Source organism: Sciurus vulgaris (genome assembly GCF_902686455.1).
Source record: "Sciurus vulgaris genome assembly, chromosome: 1".
Classification (NCBI taxonomy): Eukaryota; Metazoa; Chordata; class Mammalia; order Rodentia; family Sciuridae; genus Sciurus; species Sciurus vulgaris.
The window spans coordinates 132,477,786-132,497,136 of NC_136461.1; the positions used below are offsets into that span (position 1 = coordinate 132,477,786).

Here is a 19,351-nt window from a genome sequence, read left to right on the forward strand (position 1 = left end):
GGAAATAAACCCTAAACTAAAATGATCACTCACACTAAAATGATCACTTTGCAAAAAAGAAAATGGGTTGGCAGATCATGAGGACTTATTTTTTTCTTCCACTGCAGAGTATATCTGATCCATCTATGTTGCCTATTGTAAATTAACCTGGTATTTATGTATTGATGGGACATGACTGGAGACTGTTACATGAGCTGGGAAATCAGTGACATTTAATAGCTCTGTGTCCATTGCTTAAACCTTACAACGTAAATTTGAACCAGCCCTTTTTTGTTGTTTGTCATGTGTTTCTCTTATTATATTTATTTTTTCCCCTTGATGTGACTATTTTTGATTGTGATGAAATAATACAAAACATAAAATTTGCCATTTTAATCCTTTTCAAGTGTTCAGCTCAGTAGGATTAAGTGCTTTTTTGTTGTGAAGCACTGGTTCAAATGCAGGCTAGAGAGGACAATTCTGAGGCATATTGGTGGTCCAGGGGAGAAATCAACAAACTTTTATGATAAAGAGCCAGATAATATACATTTTAGGCCTTGTGGGCCACTTGATCTTTGTTGCAATTTCTCAACTCTTTGTTTTTTCTTTCTTTTTTTTTCCCAATTTTATTTTATTTTTCTGTTGGTTCTTTATTAGTTATACTCTTTCCTATGTACAGATGGGAATATACCAGAATGAATTTCACCATTATGTATATCCACAAGGCACCAATTTAAAAAAAAAAAAAAAAACTAAGTAAGTAGCAGAAGGATCAGTAAAGTAGAGGGAATGGAAGAGGGAGAGGGAGGAAAAAGGAAGGGAAAAGGGAAGTACTTGAGACTGAATTACAGCAAATTATATTCCATTCTCTTATAATTATGTCAAAGTGAATCCTAATGTCACATATAACTAAAAAAGAATCAAGTTTCTTTTTGTGGTGGGAGAAGACCCATAGACAACATGTAAACAAATGATCCTGGTTTTGTTCCAGTGAAATTTTAATTACAAAAACAGGTAGCAGGCAAGATTTGATCCAAGGGCCAAAGTTTGCCAATCCCTGGTCTATGATACCTCCAAAGGAAGAGTGTTTGCTCTGTATCTTGCTATTGAATCATTAGCAAACTTGGTTTCAGGTATGCTCTATAAACTGTGTTAAGTCTGATTTGATTGTGATATGCATTTAAAGTCTCTTGAATGTTCAACACAATGCTTGTGCACAACATGGACGTTTAATATCTATAAGTCAGCTGTTCTGCAAATATTAATTGAATTCCAATGGTTGACATGGCAGACTATTCTGAAGTTTAGGATTTTCTAGTTCAAATACACCTGAACTGATTGATTGCACTCAGCTACATGATAATGAAAATGACAGAGCACGTACTTTTCACTGTGTAAATGGAAGTTCCTATTCAATTTTATTTCATTATCGAGAAGAAATCTAAATTTATTGTGGGATATTTGAAGATCATAGAATATACCTAGACTACTTTTAGAGTATTTTTAACACAAAAGGAAAATAAGTCTCCTAGGATGTATTATAAAAAAAAAATCCCCTTTTCTACAGCAGGGTTTCTTCAAATGGAAGCCATGGTATCAGGTTAAATTTGAGAGCCAATGAAAAGGGAATGAAGTGGGGCATTCTAAAGTAAATTGTCAGTAATGGCTCATTGCATAACCAACAAACTATTTTTTAAACTTTTGAGAACATTGGTAAATATACAATAAATATTAAGACTTCAGTTACATGGAATTTCCATTCTTCCATTCTTTGAGAGCGTTAATAGATGTTGTTTTCTGAAGAGATAAACAGATGACAGTATTTTTTGACATGCATATTTGGGATAAATAGTACCTACAAGGAAAGAAAAAAAGAGATGATTGTATAGGCAAAATATCTGAACTCATTTTTATTTTTGGTGAAGAAAATTTTAGAAAATTATAAAAAATACTTGTGATTTGACGCATATATAAGCAAAACAAAGACTGCAAACATATTTTTAGCCCTATTATAAATAAACTGTTTCACAGGACAGTGAAACTTCTAACTTAAATATAAACTCAGAATGTTTCTCTGTTATTTTCTACAAATGTTCCCATTTTATATTTCAGATAGCGTGACATTCTTAGAGAGGTTAAGTGATCAGATTTTAAAAAGTATATTGTAGAAATTATGGAACAGACTTTTTTTTTCCTAGTGGCAGAAAAGAAAAAAATATGCTCAGGGAAACTTGAAAATTAACAAAAATAACTGCAAAAAATTTCATTAGCTATTCCACCATTGAAGCTTATGTCATGGTGACATGCTAGTTCCAAAAAGGAGGAACACAAAAGTATTACATGAACCAGTGGCTTCTTGCTATTTGTCTTTGTTTTAGAACAAGAACTCAAACCTACACATAAACTCAAGATCAAAATTCTGGTGCAGGCTCAGATGGCAGGGTAAGGAGACAAAAATGGAGTAGGAAATGAGACATACAAAAGGAAAGAGTTTCTTTAACTTCTTGAATTATGCATCAAAGCACAAGTGTAAGGTTTTTGGTGAGAATTAGGATCATTACAGGGTTCTCAATGGGATCATAGTTTGAAGCATGCACAATTTCTGTTTTCCCTGAGTCCAAGTTCCTCAATGCAAAGTGGCAACAGAGTAGAGATTGCAGAGCTCATCCCTTCGGGCTCTGCTGTTTCTTTGGTATTTTGGTACTGAGGCTTAAATTTCATCTTTATTGTTAAATGTAGCATTATGTATGATTGACTTGATGCAAGTTTTAGCAAATTGGTTAGAAGTCTTCAGAGGATATCTATGGATATACGGACAGGGAAATGGAGTAGAATTGATGTATTAAAAGGAAAAATGAACATCTTAGTGGAGGAGTTACTGAGAACTTAGGTGTCCAGAATGGTGGTAGGTTTTAACTACATTTTGTAAATTTGAAAATCACACACAAGGCAGCATGTATTTATGGAGCTTTTGAAAATAACAATAAAGTTGTCTTCAAATGGCTCCTGCACCCCAGGGGTAGCCTGCGATGTGCAGAGATGCATGTCCTACATAACGTTCTGGCAGGCACAACTGCATCCTTGTTATGCTTGACTGTATGGTGTGGACCCAGTGCCGAAGGGGTTTCCTGCTGTGGGCTTGATGCTAGAGTTTCCCAAAGAAATACTCAAAAGGCTAAAATGAATGCAATCTCAATTTGTCTTTCCAACTAAAGCAATCATAGAACAATACATAGATCTTTTAAAAAGATGTATTCTGTCATGCTCAGCTTGTCTCAACCTTTCTGTGCTCCTGGCTACACTGCGGCAGGAAGCTCAATTATCTATTCTGCTTACGTGATGCATAGTTTTTATTCCCAATTCGTTTTCTCTCCATCCTCCTCCCCACAAGCTCAGCTTTTTTGCTAGACCCTATTTATATTGTACAGAATTTCCCTCTTGCTCATTGGTTCATTCCAACTTTCAGGGTACTCCAGCAATTTTTCATGGGAAAAACTAAACCAAACCAAACCAAACAAACAAAAAAAAATTGGCTCTTTTTTGCTTATTTTAAGGTCTTCTACATCCTTACCACTGTTCTTCTAGGATCACCAAACTGTGCTACTAATACAAGCCTGACAGAGTTCTTTGCTGGTATAGATAATGGCCTCTACCAGTCGGGCAACCAGTGCAGATGTTTATCTTTCTTTTAATACATCAATTCTACTCCATCCCCACCCAAAGATTCAACAGTGGTACCTCAACAAACTCCTAGATCTTTCAGCCAGAGTGCTAACTGCCTCCAACTCAGCTGTTTTGCCCCTATCTGTTATTCTTGAGAGCCCACAGCTATTTGTTTTGCAACTAAGATGCTATATTTCCAAAACTATTGCATATGCTAACTTCCAGAGCAGAGGTTCATGTAAAACAACTATTTTAGTACTTCTTGATTTTACAAACTATTTATTTCATAACTAAGGAGCCTAAGTAGACTTCTACATTTCCCTAATATTAAGAGAGTTTTCCTTCAGAACTTCATGTTGCTTTCTTTTTTCCTTTGCAGATGGAGACTGGAAGGTAACTGTTGTCACTGGGGAACTTGAAAATGCTGGCACCACGGCAACAGTATCCCTTTATGTCTATGGAGAAGCAAGATGTTCAGGTCCTATTATTTTGGGATCTGGGAAACACCAGCTGTTTAGCTCCAACAGTGCAGATATGTTCAAGGTAAGACTAACAAGGCTATAACTTGTTTGCTAAGATATATCATGGTATACGTCCCCTAAAATGGACTCGAGAATGACTTCATTATGTTGGTCTTGCATGAGCATTATATATTTTTTTTGCTATATGGAAAACTTCTATCCTGAGAGAGTTGGGAAACAGTAGTCATCATAATAATACAAGATTTCAGTTTCTTCCCCATTTTTATTCACATAAAAAAGCAAAAAAAAATATACACACTTTAGAGAGTTTAAAGTGGAAAAATTTACTACTAATCCTACCAGCAAGCTGAGTATTTTTGTTTGCGAATATCCATCCAAGTTCTTATTAGAATCCTTACATATTTCACACAAGCACCCTGATGACGGAATGAGAACTGGGATTACTCTTGATTCATTTTTACAAATTACTTTTTAAAAGAGTCTGCTTTATAGAGTATCTTGCCTACCAGGACATAGGGAAAAATGATAAATCTTTGTTGTTATTAATCACTATTACACACCAAATTACGGTCTATTCCTGCCATATGTAGCATTTAATATCTTCTAGTTAACATTTCTCAGCTCCCCTGAAAGTTATGTTACCTGACTCTGCCTCTGTGGAAATTATCTCAGCTCTTATCTTTTTGTTAAAAGAGCTTTGTTGAGATATAATTTACATACCATAACATTCACCCATTTAAGTGTACAATTCATGATGTTCACTACATTCACAGAGTTTTGCAACAATCACCACGCTTCACCCCAAAAGAAAGCTCATTGCAGTGACTCTAACTCCCCATCCCCCAGTCTTAGGAAACTCTACTCTCTGTTTCTATAAGTTTGCCTGTTCGGGGCATTTCATATAAATGGATTCAAAAAACATGGGGACTTTTCTGTCTGACTGACTTAGCATAATGGATTTTTTTTGTTCTAATTAGTTATACATGACAGTAGAATGCATTTTTGACACATCATACATGAACGGAGTATAACTTTTCATTCTTCTGGTTGGACACAATGTAGAATTATATCGCTCTTGTAATCATATATACACATAAGGTAATAGTGTCTCATTTCATTGTCCTTCTCACCCTCATATTCTCTCTCCTCCCTTCCCTCCTGTCTTTCTAATCCAAAGTACTCCCGTTCTTTTGTTTTTTTTTTTTCAGTACTCCTGTTCTTTCCTAGCACTCCCCCTTAATATGAATTAACATCTGCATATCAGAGAAAACATTCTGCCTTTGATTCTTTGTGATTGGCTTATTTCACTTAGCATGATAGTCTCAGCTCCATCCATTTACCTGCAAATGCCATAATTTCATTCTTCTTTAAGGCTGAGTAATATTCCATTGTGTATATATACCACATTTTCTTTATCCATTCATTTGTTGAAGGGCACCTAGGTTGGTTCCATAGTTTAACTATTGTGAATTGAGCTCCTATAAACATTGATATGGCTGCATCACTATAGTATGCTGATTTTAATTCCTTTGGGTATAAACCAAGGAGTGGGCTAACTGGGTCAAATGGTGGTTCCATTCCAGGTTTTCTAAGGAATCTCCATACGACTTTCCAGAGTAACTGCACCAATTTTTAGTACCTTTTCCCCCACATCCTTGCCAACGTTTGTTGTTGTTTGTATTCTTGTTAATTGCCATTCTGACTGGAGTGAGTTGAAATCTCAGTGCAGTTTCCATTTGCATTTCTCTAATTACTAGAGATGTTGAACATTTTTTTCATATATTTGTCGATTGATTATATTTCTTCTGTGAAATATCTGTTGAGTTCCTTAGCCCATTTATTGATTGGGTTACGTTTCTTTTGGTGTTAATTTTTCTGAATTCTTTATATATCATGGAGATTAATGCTGTATCTGAGGTGCATGTGGTAAAGATTTTCTCCCATTCTTATAGGCTCTCTCTTTAGGTTATTGAGCATAATGGTTTTAAGTTATTAATCCAGGCAATAGAATGTATCAATACTTCAGTCTTTTTCATGATTGAATAATATTTCATTGTATGACTGTATCACACTTTATCCATCACCCACCAGTAGACATTTGGGTCATCTTTCACTTTTTTGCTATTATGAATAGTACTATAATGAATAATCTGTACATGTTTTTGTGTAGACATATGCTGTCATCTCACTTGGTTATATATTTAGGAATAGAAATGTTGGATTGTAGAAACTGTGTTCAGCATTTTGAGAAATTTCCAAACTATTTTCCAAAGGCGGTTGCACTATATTTGTGTTCCTACTAGCATTGTGTAAGTTTTCCTCTTTTTCTACATCCCCACCACCATTCATTATCATCTTTTATTAAAATGCTATCCCAGTGGGTGTGAAGTAGTATCTCCACTGAAGTACCTCACTGTGGTGTGGCCTTTTTTTTTTTTTTTTTGGTGGTGGTGGTCCTGGAGATTGAACACGTGACCTTGTGCATGCTAGGCAAGCACTCTACCAACTGTGCTACATACCCAGCCGCTCACTGTGCTTTTTACATACATTTTCCTAATAACTAAAAGTCCATAATAGCAGAATATTTGGAGAGAGCAGTCAGAGAGGAGTATTGGAGATCGGGGCTGGACCTCTTTCAGCAATTAATTTTCGAATCTTATCCACTGTCTAACAGACTAGACATGAAATAACATCTTTTAAAAGCTTGAAAATTTAATGAAAATTCCATGTCTAAAATTTGTTTACTATCTGCTGCTTTGTCTTAGGATACTCTTTGTTGAATTCCTCCTGTGATAATTCTTACCCTGCAGCTGTCACAAAGGCATCCCATGTATCTTATGTGGTTATTATTTACTTACAGAACTTCCTAGAGATTTCACAGGGAATTTTATTGTAGTTTTGCAAATAGAAACACTAAATAGCTTGAAAAAAGTTAGAGCCTGTGCCATTTATTCTTAAAAGTAGTTTCTTGCCTCTAGTTTACCATGGTATAAAGTCAATTAATTTTGTAGATGATAAGTTATGATCCATGTATGTATAATATGTCAAAACACTACTGTCATGTATATCTGAAAAGAAAAAATAAAGTACATAAAAATTATAGATGAGCTGGTTTAATATAAATTATGAGCTCATACAGCATTTGCACAATAATTTAATTATACATTTTATTCCTTAGAATAGACTGAAGAATGCATTTTTGCCTTTTGAAAAACAATTTATATCAGCAACAATCAGAAGACCTGTATTTTAGTTCCTACTCTGCCCTTGGCCATGTAAGGAAACGTATAAATCACTTAACGTTTCTAAGCTTTAATTTCCTCCTTTGCAAAATGGGCACAATAATACCTTGTAGTATTATTGAGAGGATGGAAAGAGTTAAAAATTAAAACACTTAAAAGTATAAAACATTCTTATCTTTATATTGAGACTGACTCTTCTGATACTGCCCACAAATTGGGGTAGGCTTCCTGATGGGGTGGGATTTAAGACAATTTTTCAGATGAATGAAGGCAGGAAGGCAGAGTTGGCAGATGGTTAGTAGGTGGCTATTGCTGGCATGGGGGTCTGTGTAGAAATCTCTGGAGGCTGAAGTAGGAGGAAGGAACAGAGGGAGCCAAGATTGGCTTGCTCTAGCCCATCATTGAGTATGTAAGTAATATCAGGAACATTTATCTTGGGCCTTTTCAATGTTTAAAGGTCAGATGTCCATGTGTACCTACAAATTATTAGCCATTAGCTAAATGAATGTCAGCATGTCATTTTGATTTCGGCATAACTCCATGACTTTCATATTTAATTGTCTCTTTTCTCCTCCTCCTCTTTTGTTAAATCTTTTTCTCTTTTCTTTTTCTTTTTTTTTTTTTTTTTTTTTTTTTTTTTTTTAATGGCAGTTCTGAAACTTGGAGTTTGGTAATATTTCACATTGATTCCATTCAGAAGTTTAGGAATTGCAGCACTGAGCCATGCCCCGTAGAACTGTTGACTTCCCTGTGGATGGGCAGATCCTAGGGACAACTTAAGTTGCTCTTTTCCCTCAGTCACAAATTTCACTTAGGAGTTCTTATCAAAAGAAGTCAAAGGAATTGTTCTCCTTTAAAATAGAATAAACTTGGACATCAAAACTCCAATGGAGTGACTCCAGAAAGACGGCAGAATAGGAGTTACCCAGCTCCAGTACCCTTCACAGAAAGAGCAACTTTCAACTCTCCACAGACAAGAACATCTTTGTGAAAATTCTAGAACCTGAGCGTGAGGCTGAAACACCCACCTTGGACCACAAAACCCTAGAACAGCAGCGTTAGAAGGGTAAGGGGAGCTTTACACTTTGGGTCTCCCTTCCCTCAGACTGGCATAGCACACCAAGAGGGCTACCCTGGGCCTGCAGTTTCCCCAGTGAGTAAAAGGAAGCTTGAAGTGAACATCCAGCTTCCTCATTATTATGGGGTGCTTTATAAGAGGTTCCTTATGTTGTCTCACAAGGAACACTGAGGGAATTGGCAGGGCTAGACTTACTAGACAGGAACGAAGAAAAGAGACAGGGCTCAGAGTGATCAGCACACAGATCTAGAGAGCAGTACTGCATCTGGCTGAATTGTCATCACCCAGTCATCTGTAACCCTTACCTGAGTGGCACAGGGAATACAATCTATGGTTCTCTCTGGCTTGGTTACCCAGCCAGTAGTTATGCCAGACCACAGAGCCCAACTTATATCCCTGTCAGAGACTTGAGTAAACCTGGTGGCTTCTGAACTATGGAGTATAGAGCCTGCATCCCTCCCTGACCAAGGAGCCCAGACAGAGAGCCCAGTCCATGGCTCTGCTGGGTAGGGAGCTCAGCCATGACTTTGCCCACTGTGTGACAAGCTTAAGGCCAAGTATGACCAAGAAGTAAGACCAGAAAATATGTCTAACCATGGACCCGAGACTGTGGCCCCCCCACCAAACCCAACCCACAGCCCTGCTTGACTGCACAGTACAGTTTGTAACCCAGTGGGGCAGGGATTCCAGTCCATGACCCCACCCAATTGCTGAGCACAACTTACAGTCCTGCCTAACTGTGGGTCCGACTCTATAGCTACTACCAACTTGGGAGCTCAGTACTAACCTTGAATGCTGTGGAGTACAAGCCTCTGCACGGGCAGGGAACCCAGCCTGTGTCTCTGCCTAACTATGAGGCACAGAAAACAGAAACTCCACTCAATTACAGAGTCCAGCCTCTAGCCACACTCAGCTTCAGAACCTAATCTGTCTATCTGAATGTGGAGACCAACCAACAGCACTATCTGGACAGGGAATAGTAAAATCTCCCACCCGGTCAGAGGTGATGTTGGAGTCTAGTTGTTTTAGACAGCCATCTTGCTGCTGTGACTAAATGACCCAAACAGCACAACTGTAAAGGAGGAAAGGTTTATTTGAGGGCTCACAGTTTCAGAAGTCTTAGTCCATAGAAGGTCAACTCCATTCCTCGGGGCACAAGGTGAGACTGAACATCTTAGTGGGAGAGGGTGTTGGAGGGACGCAGCTTACACCAAGGTGATCAGGAGAGAGAGCAGAGAGAGACTCCACTCGCCACATACAAATGTATACACCCCAAAGTCACACCCTACCTGCCTCTATTTACCACTCTCAGTTACTCCCATCAGGGATTAATTCATTGATTAGGTTAAGACTCTCAAAACCCCAAAATTTCTCATTTGAACCTTCTTACATCATCTCACATGTGAGTTTTTTGGGGACACCTCACATCCAAACCATAACATTCCACCCATGGCCTCCAAAAGCTCACACTCATCTGACAATGCAAAATATATGTAGTCCATTTTCAAGAGTCTCTATAGTCTGAATAATTCTGAGATTGCTCAGAGTTCAAGTCCACAGTCTTCTCTGAGGTTCAAGGCAATCTCACATTGTGAGCTACTATAAAATTAAAAGCAATTTACAAATATCCAACATATAAAGTTACTGAGTAAACATTTCCATTTACAAAAATAGGGGTATAGAAAGAAGGGATAGGACCAAAGCAAGACCGAAATCCAACTGGGCAAATAAGTCCTGTAGCTCCATGTCTGGCACCTGGGGCACGTGGATGGCATCTTGATGTTTTCCCCAAAGGATTTTTGCTCCACCCCTGTGGCCTTGTTGGTTGTAGCCCAAGGGGGCCTTTTGTTGGCTTACCTCTGCTCTTTTCTTGCAGCTTTCCTAGGTCTATGTCCCAAGTTACTGACATTTCTTAATCTTGGGGGTTTCCACTCAGCTTCGATTTCCTCCTCACATCTCCATACTTTGAATTCTCAGAGGGTGCCCACAGGACTTCAACCCTGCTGCACCTTGCCAGGTCTCCCAAGCCTTCCTTTGAAATCTTGGTGGAAGCCTCCATAATCTGCTAACTCCAGCATCCTGCATTCCTCCAGTACTTGCACCCTGTGGTTGATGCCAAAGCCTGCTGCTATCTGGAACAGTAGCCAAGCCTCCAGGGGCCCTTGCTGCAGCAGCCTCTGAGGGTCTGGGTGACTGAGCACATTGAAAAAGCTTCCTAGACCCCCTTGTGCAGGAAGGGTGCCCCACTGGTCTCTTATCAAGAGAATTTTCACCTTTATTCCCTGAGCTTGAGATGGATGTGGCCTTGCCAGCCTCTGAGATACCCTCAAGCCTTCTTTCTCATTGCCTGTAGGCATAGTCTTTAGCATTCCCTTAGTGGCAGTAATGTCTTTAACAGCTGCAACTTCCTTGGCCATAGTTTTACTCCTGCCTTTCAAGTTCACCTTTTTAAATCTTTTGCTCTGCTTTCTACTTCTGATTATCTCCATAAATTTGGCTAAAAGCCACCAACAATATTCATGCCACTTCCTGAATGCTATGCTGCCTAGACAATTCCACTATCAGAGAAAGAAAGAAAGAAAGAAAGAAAGAAAGAAAGAAAGAAAGAAAGAAAGAAAGAAAGAAAGAAAGAAAGAAAGAAAGAAAGAAAGCGATGGTTCATTTAAAGAAACTATGGCTGAAAACTCCCCAAGTTTAGGGAGAGGAATAGCCAGATTTATGAGGTCCAAAGGTCACTTAAAAAGTTAAACACTGAGACATTAAATTGTCAAAACTCAAAAACTAATGTGAAAACAGCAGGATGAAAAGGATTTATCTTATACAAGGTAGCTACTATAAGACAATCAGAGGATTACTTGGAAGAAACCTTACAGAGCAGGAGAGAATGTCATCATATATTCTAATCATTGAAAAAAATATCTGCCAACCAGAAATACTATCCAGAAAACCTGTCCTTCAGAAGTTAAGAAGAGATAAAGACTTCCCATACAAACAAAAGCAGAAGACTTTGTCACTACTAGACCTGCCTTACAATAATTAATAAAAGGAAAGGATGATTTTTTTTGTTCTTATTAGTTATACATGAATGTAGAATGTATTTTGACATATTATACATATAAGGAGTATAACGTCCCATTCTTCTGGTTATACATGATTTGAATTGCATTGGTCATGTATTCATATATGCACATAGGAATGTAATGTCTTATTCTTTCTACTGTGTTTCCCTTTCCCATTCTCCCTCCCTTCCCTTCATTCCTGTTTGTCTAACCCAATGTACTTCTGATCTTCCCTACCACCCTACATTGTGATTTGCCATCTGCATCAGAGAAAACATTCAGCCTTTGGTTCTTTGAGATTGACTTATTTCACTTAGCATGATAGTCTCCAGCTCCATCCACTTACTGGCAAATGCCATGATTTTATTTCTCTTTATGGCTGAGTAGTATTCCATTGTGTAAATGTACCACATTTTCTTTATGAAAGGATGATATTTAACAGTATAAAAATATGTAAATATATAAAACTCACTGGTAAAGGCAAATACAAAGTCTAAGCCAGAATTCTCTAGTATCATGATAGTGATGCCTAAATCACTTTCAACTCTAACATAAAGGTTAAACAGATATATTGAAAAAAGTCATAACTACAATAATTTGCTATTAAACATATAAAAGGTAAACTGCGATATCAATAACTTAACACATAAGGGGGAAGAGGTAAAAATATAGAGTGTTTGTTTGTGCTTAAGTTAAATTATTATTAGTCTAAACACAGAATGCTAAAACTATAAGGTATTTTATGTAAACCTCATAGTTACCATAAAGGAAAGCCTTATAATAGATACCCAAAAGATTAAAAGAAAGGTATCAAAATTTTATGATATAAAAGTCATCAAGTCACAAAGAAAGATAGTAAGAAAGTAACAGAGGAACAAGGAAATATAAAACAGTAACAAAGTAATTAACAAAGTGGCAATAGTAAGTACTTACCTATCAGTAATGATATTAAATATAAGTGGATTAAATTTTATAAAGAGACATGGATAGGGTGGCTAAAAGACATGGATAAAGAAAACAACATCCAGTGAAAAGTTACCCATAAGAGACTTACTTTAGTTTTAAGGATGTTAGTAGCATGAAAATGGGATGATGGAGAAGTATATGCCATGAAAAAACATGAGTAGGTATACTTACATCATACAAAATAGAAAAAAAGAAACACAAAGAGATCGAGGGGATCATTATATAATGATGAAGGGTGAATTCATGAAGAAGACTTAAAAATTGTAAATATTTAAACTCCTATATCAGAGTACCTAAATATTTAGAAAAAATACTAACAGAACTGAAAGTAGAAATAAATAGCAATAAAACAATATCAGGAGATTTTTGTAGTTCACCTTATATAATGAATAGATATTGAGAGAAAATCAACAAACATTATGTACATTATGACATTATATACAAAATGAACCTAATAGACAAATTTAGAACATTTCATTCAACAGGAGCAGAGTAATAATCTTTTCAAGGTCATATTGAATATTATTTAGAATAGACCATATGTTAGGCCTCAAAATAAGCCTTAATAAATTCAAGATTTAAATCAGATCAGGTGTATTTTCTGCTATGAAACTGGAAATCAATAATAGGATGACAATTAAAAAATTCACAAATGTGCGGAAATTCAACATATTCCTGAATGATGAGTGAGTCAAAGAAGAAATCAAAAGGGAAATAAAAGAATAACTTGATAGAAATAAAACTTGTGGAATACAAGAGAGGAAGTTCTAAGAGGAAACATTATAACTGAAAAGCTTGCATTAAGAAAAATGAAAGATATAATCAACCTAACTTTACACTTCAAGAACCTGGAAAAATTTAAGCCCAAAATTAGCAAAAGAAAGGAAAGCAATAATTATAGTAACAATAAATGAAATAAAGAATAGAAAAATAAAAAAGATAAATGAAACTAAGAGTTGTTTTTTTAAAAGATCAACACAATAGATAACCAAGGTAAAAAATGAAAAGACCCAAATAAATAAAACTGTAAGTAAAAGAGGACACATTAAAACTGATATTAGAGAAATACAGAATACTATTATGAACAATTATGGACTAATAAATTAGATAACCTAGAGGAAATAAATAAATAGATAAATCCCTGGACACATACAACCTACCAAGACCAAGTCAGGAAGAAATAGAAAAGCCGAGCAGAACAATAATGAGTAAGAAATTTGAATAGGCAATCAAAAATCTCTCAACAAAGAAAATACTAGGACACACTGTCTTCATTGCTGAATTCTACCAAACATTAAAGAAAGAATTAATACCAATCCTTCTCAAACTTCCAAAAAATTGAAGTGGAGAACAACTTCTGAACTCATTACCTTAATACCAGTCAGATAAGAACACTGTAAGAAAAGGGAGTTACAGACCAATATCCTTGATGAACATAAATGCAGAAATCCTCAACAAAATACAAGAAGCCAAATTCAGAACATATTTAAAAGATCAAACACCATGAATAAGTAGAACTTACTCCTAGGCTGGCCAGGATAATTTAATATGCACACTTCAATAAATGTGAGATGCCCCATAAATGAAGGATAAAATTCAGATTATCATTTCAATAGATGCAGAATATTTTTATTCACAAAATTTGACATCCTTTAATGATAAAAACTCTTCATAGTTGCATATAAAACAAATGTATCTCAATCTAATAAGTGAAGTGTGACAAGTCCACAGCTAATATCGTACTCTACGATAGACAGCTGAAAACATTTCCTCTAAGCTCAGGAAGAAGTCAAGGAAGTCTGCTCTTGCCATTTCTATTCAACATAGTACTAGAAGTCCTAGTCAGAGCAATTAGACAAGAAAAATAAATAAATAAATAAAAGGCATCCAAATTAGAGAGGAAGAAATTGAGTTGTCTCTCCAGATGACATGATCTTCTATAAAGAAAATCCTAATGATGACACTGTGAAACTTTTATAACTAATAAACACAATTAATTTGTAGTATACAAAGTTAACATAAAAGTCAATTAGTGGCATTTCTTTTTTTTTAATTTAGTTTTATTGTAAACAAATGGGATACATTTTGTTTCTGTTTGTACATGGAAAAACAGCATACCATTTGCATAATCATACATTCACATAGGGTGATGAGGTTTGATTCATTCTGTTTTTTTTTTCCTTCCCTCCCAGTCCTCCCACCCCTCTTTTCCCTCCATACAGTCCCTCCTTCCTCCATTCTTGTCCCCCTCCCACCCCCCATTATGTGTCATCATCCGCTTATCGTGAGATCATTCGTCTTTTGGATTTTTGAGATTGGCTTATCTCACTTAGCATGATATTCTCCAATTTCATCCACTTGCCTGCAAATGCCATAATTTTATCATTCTTTATAGCTGAGTAATATTCCATTGTATATATATATACCACAGCTTCTTTATCCATTCATCAATTGAAGGGCATCTAGGTTGGTTCCACAGTCTGGCTATTGTGAATTGAGCAGCTATGAACATTGATGTGGCTGTATCTCTGTAGTATGCTGATTTTAAGTCCTTTGGGTATAGGCCGAGGAGTGGGATAGCTGGGTCAAATGGGGGGTCCATTCCAAGTTTTCTAAGGAATCTCCACACTGCTTTCCAGAGTGGCTGCACAATTATTGCATTTCTATACATTGAAAGTGAACTGCCTGAAAAGAAAATTTAAAGTCCTTATTTACAATAGGATCAAAACAGTAAAATATTTAGGAATACATTTAACCAATGAGTTGAAAATCTTTACACTGAAAACTATGAGTCATTGATGAAAGAAACTAAATACAAGTAGAAAGATATCATGTTTATAGATCAGAAGAATTAACATTGTTAAAATGTGCATACCCAAAACAATCTACAGATTAAATGCAACCTTTAATAAAATCTCAATGTTATTTTTCACAGAAATGGGAAAAAAATCCCAAATTTCCTGGGGAACCATAAAAGACCATGAATAGCCAGTCTTCAGAAAGAACAAAGCTAGAATTATCACAATTCCTGATTTCAAACTATAGCTTAGTAGCTGTAATCTTCCAAACAATATTGTATGACATAAAAATAGACACATAGACAGTGGAACAGAATTGAGAGCCCAGAATTAAACTCACAGATGTATCTCAACTAATATTTGACAAAGATACAAGGAATACAAAATCTTGAAAGGTTAGTGATTTCAATAAATGATGCTGGGAAAACTGGATACACACATACAAAAGAACAAAATTGAACTCTTATACCATTCACAAAAATTAACTTGAAATGGATTAAAAAATTAAAAACTTAGATGTAAGACCTGAAACTGTAAAACTCATAGGAAGAAAAAAATGGAAAAAAGCATGTTGACATTTGTCTTAGCACTGATTTTTTTGGATATGCTGCCCAAAGTGCAAGCAACAAAAAACAAAAACTAGTGATACTACATCCAACTAAAAATTTTCTGCACAGCAAAAGAAACAATCAACAAAATGAAAATGCAGCTAACAGAATGAGGGAAAATATTTGCCAAATTCTGATAAGGGGTTAATAGGCAAAATAAACATATCAGGAACTCGTGCAACTCTATAACAAAAGGTCAAAAAATTCAATTAAAAAAGGAGCAAAGGACCAGAATAGACATTTTTTTCCAAAGAAGACATAAGAATGGCCAGCACATATGTGAAAAGGTATTAAATATCACTAATCACTAGAACAGCACAAATCAAACCACAGTGAGATGCCACCTCACACCTGTTAGGAATGATGCTATCAAAGGACAAGAGATAACAAGTGTTGGTGAGGATATGGACAAAAGGGAACCCTTGTATACTAATTGGTGGGGAGATTAATTTGATACCATCACTATAGGATCAGGATGGAGGGCCTTCAAAAAGTTGAAAATAGGACTCCCATATACTCCAGCAATCCCACTACAAGATAGCTATCCAAAAGAAAAGAAACCAATATCTTAAAGTGGTGTCTGAACTCCCATATTTATTGCAGCCTTATTCACAATAGTGAAGTCATGGAGATAATACAAGTGCCCATTGATAGATGAATGGATAAACAAAATGTGTAACACAGTCAAAATCGGAATGTTATTCAGCCATAAAAAGAAGGAAATCTTGTCATTCGAGACAACATAGATGAAACTTGAGGGTCATAGGTCAGAAGGACAAGTTCTATGTGATCTCACTCATAGAATCTAAAAAGTTGAATTCAAAGAAACAAAGCACAATGATATTTTATAGTTGTTGGGAGTGGAGAACAAATGGGGAGATGTTGGTCAAAGGGCATAAATTCTTAGTTATAAGATGCATAAGTTCCTAAGACGTAATTCACAGCCTGAAGACTGTAGTTAATGATATATATTGTAAATCTGAAATTTGCTAACGTGATTGATTTGCATCCAGCCATCATGTTGTACAACTTAAATATGTGTACTGTTTATTTGTTTAATAAACCTCAGTAAAACTGAAAAATAACTAAAAATCATTTAAAAACAAAATTACTAAATAAAGCAGAAGAATATACCCTAAAAACTCCCTTTGCAGAATATAATATGGAAAATAGATAATTGCATTTCAAAAGGGCTAACTTTTCTTGGAAGGGCTAAAGTTAAATAAAACACACTACTGGCCATTCTTTATTTCCTGGAGTAGCACCGAAAGAATATGACACTATCTACTTATCTACAGCCAAAAACTTTTACATGGAGGAGAAAGTAAGAGTGTAGTACATACTCTGAGCTAGATGCTTGAAATTTAGCATAGCTGAAACAAGAAAGAAAAAAATACCCTTGTCTAATCCCTCTCTGTTGACCTCCTCCTGCCAATGACCAACATTGATTTGTGAACTTGATTTGTTTTCTCTTGTCTTTCAAGATTGTTTCATCAGGCTTGTTTATTCTTTCTTGCATCTTCAGGATGACTCTGCTTATCCTTTGCCTTTGGTCTACCAGTCTATCAATATACTTACATCTTCCCTGTTCTAAGAATTACCCTTACTCTATTCTTGAATGGTTGACCATTCTCCCTCTCTTCTTTCCTAACATTTGAAACACCAATCCACACAAGTTGCTTCACCTCTTTCTCTGTTTTCTTTTAAATCTCTCATAGTTTGGGGTTTTCTCCTATTGCCTTATTTAAATCATATTTTCAAAGATCAGCAGTGAAGTCCTGATTGTTCCATCAGTTGCTATCCTGATATAGTAGCCAAGGACTTATTGAACATATTGTTAAGTGATAAATGTGAATACTGGGTTCAGATATCCTGGTTCAAATTTTGTCATTCGGACTAGTGGAATGTTTTGTGGGCAGTTATGTACCATTTCATGCTCTATGATGATCGCAACCTGTCTAATAATTATAATAACAGATGTGGATATAATAACAGGTAATCAGTTTGGCTATAATGTTTCTTTAAAAATGTAAATTTGTTTCATCATGGTCAATATATTAAAGTACAATTTGAGCTTATATACATTTTGTCCATGAGAATCACAAGGTGAACACTAAAAACTCCACCCAGAGTAACAGGATTGTACAGGATCGTAGAAACTACATACATGCACACACTTCAAAACCTACCAGCTACCTCAGCTCACTGCATGTGTTAGGAGCTGCACCTCTCCACATACAGTGTTAAAACTTTCCTTCCATTTCCAGTTAGTCCTTCTTCTACAACTTGCCAGTAACTCACAAGCTACAATTCTTTTCACATTCCTTCCACAAGCAAACAGAACATCTATTCAAGGTAAAGCACTACATTTATGTAGCATTTATGTGTTTCTTAGCTATTCATGTGTAAAACTGTGCTACCATTTTTATGAGATTCCTGTCTTTCGTCTTGTGTCACTGATGTTGGTGCTGAGGTTAACTTCAGTATATCATAGGCTTCACATTCATCTAACAATACCTGTGCTTAGAGTGTAGCCTAATTTGCCAGAGTGCTTTTCTCAATGTTTGTTTCCCAATTGGCTTAGGCCCCCCTAACTAGCTTTGGTCCTTCTGATCTGTCTTTGGCAGCCCTCCCACCTGTATTGTCCTGTTAATTTTACATGACATTTATTAGCATGGTGGCGAGAGAGAGAGAGAGAGAGAGAGAGAGAGAGAGAGAGAGAGAGAGAGAGAGAGAGAGAAAGAGAGAGTGTGTGTGTGTGTGTGTGTGTGTGTGTGATGTGTTCACTGAAGTTTTGATTAAGCCTGTCTTGGCCAGGCACTGAGAACGTAGGTCTAGAGAATTTCCCACGCGTTCCCACCTGTCTTCCAGATGCAGTGGGCCCAGTATGAATTCCTGCTGCTCCCTGCAGGATGAGAGACTTTCCAATTTATTTTTTTTTCATGTTTCCCTGCCCCAGATTCAGTGGCTTTCCACTAGTCCCCTCAGGTGACTATTTTTGTTGCTGCTTCCTCTGCAGATCAAATCTTTTGTTCTACAGGAGAAAAAAAGGATATGAGTTTCAGGGTTTCAGCGGGGCTGCTGTTCCTCTTCCCAGCCTGCACCATGAAAAAAAAAAACTTTCTCAATAATACTTGAATCTTTCCTGCAGGTACCTGGTGGGGTTCCTGGAGGAAATGTCTGCAGGAGGGTGTACATCCTTATATTGGTCTATACCCCAGTCTTAACCAATTCGTTAAACATTTCTAGGTGAATTTTTGTATTGGTTTACATGACATCTGTTGGCATCTGTCCTCAAAGAACAAATGCTTGGATCTGGTTTATCCCTGCAGAAACCTGTCTCAGGAGTTTAGATTAGTTTTTTTCTCCCCAAAACCTTGTTCAGTGGGAAAGTCATGAATTTGCAGCATGTCCAGGTTTTTCTTCCTTGTAAAGGTAACAGTGACATTCTTTCCAACTCTATATCTCTGAGCTCA

The 19,351-nt window shown here is 36.4% G+C and overlaps 1 protein-coding gene across 10 annotated transcripts in view; it reads left to right on the plus strand.

Annotated features, from left to right (window-relative positions):
• The window catches only part of RP1 (RP1 axonemal microtubule associated), a 322,403-nt gene that overhangs the window by 238,963 nt on the left and 64,089 nt on the right, over positions 1–19,351 (plus strand). For 8 of the 10 annotated variants that reach the window (XR_013763185.1, XR_013763186.1, XM_079136289.1 and 5 more), the window contains one exon: positions 4,022–4,185. Coding sequence is in view for 8 of the 10 variants with exons in the window: in XM_079136289.1 (XP_078992415.1) it covers positions 4,022–4,185 (164 nt within the window). In the remaining 2 variants the exon portion in view is untranslated. Of the gene's footprint in view, positions 1–4,021; positions 4,186–7,302; positions 10,262–19,351 lie in introns of those variants that run through there. The other 2 variants (XM_079136283.1, XM_079136291.1) reach the window with 2 other exon arrangements.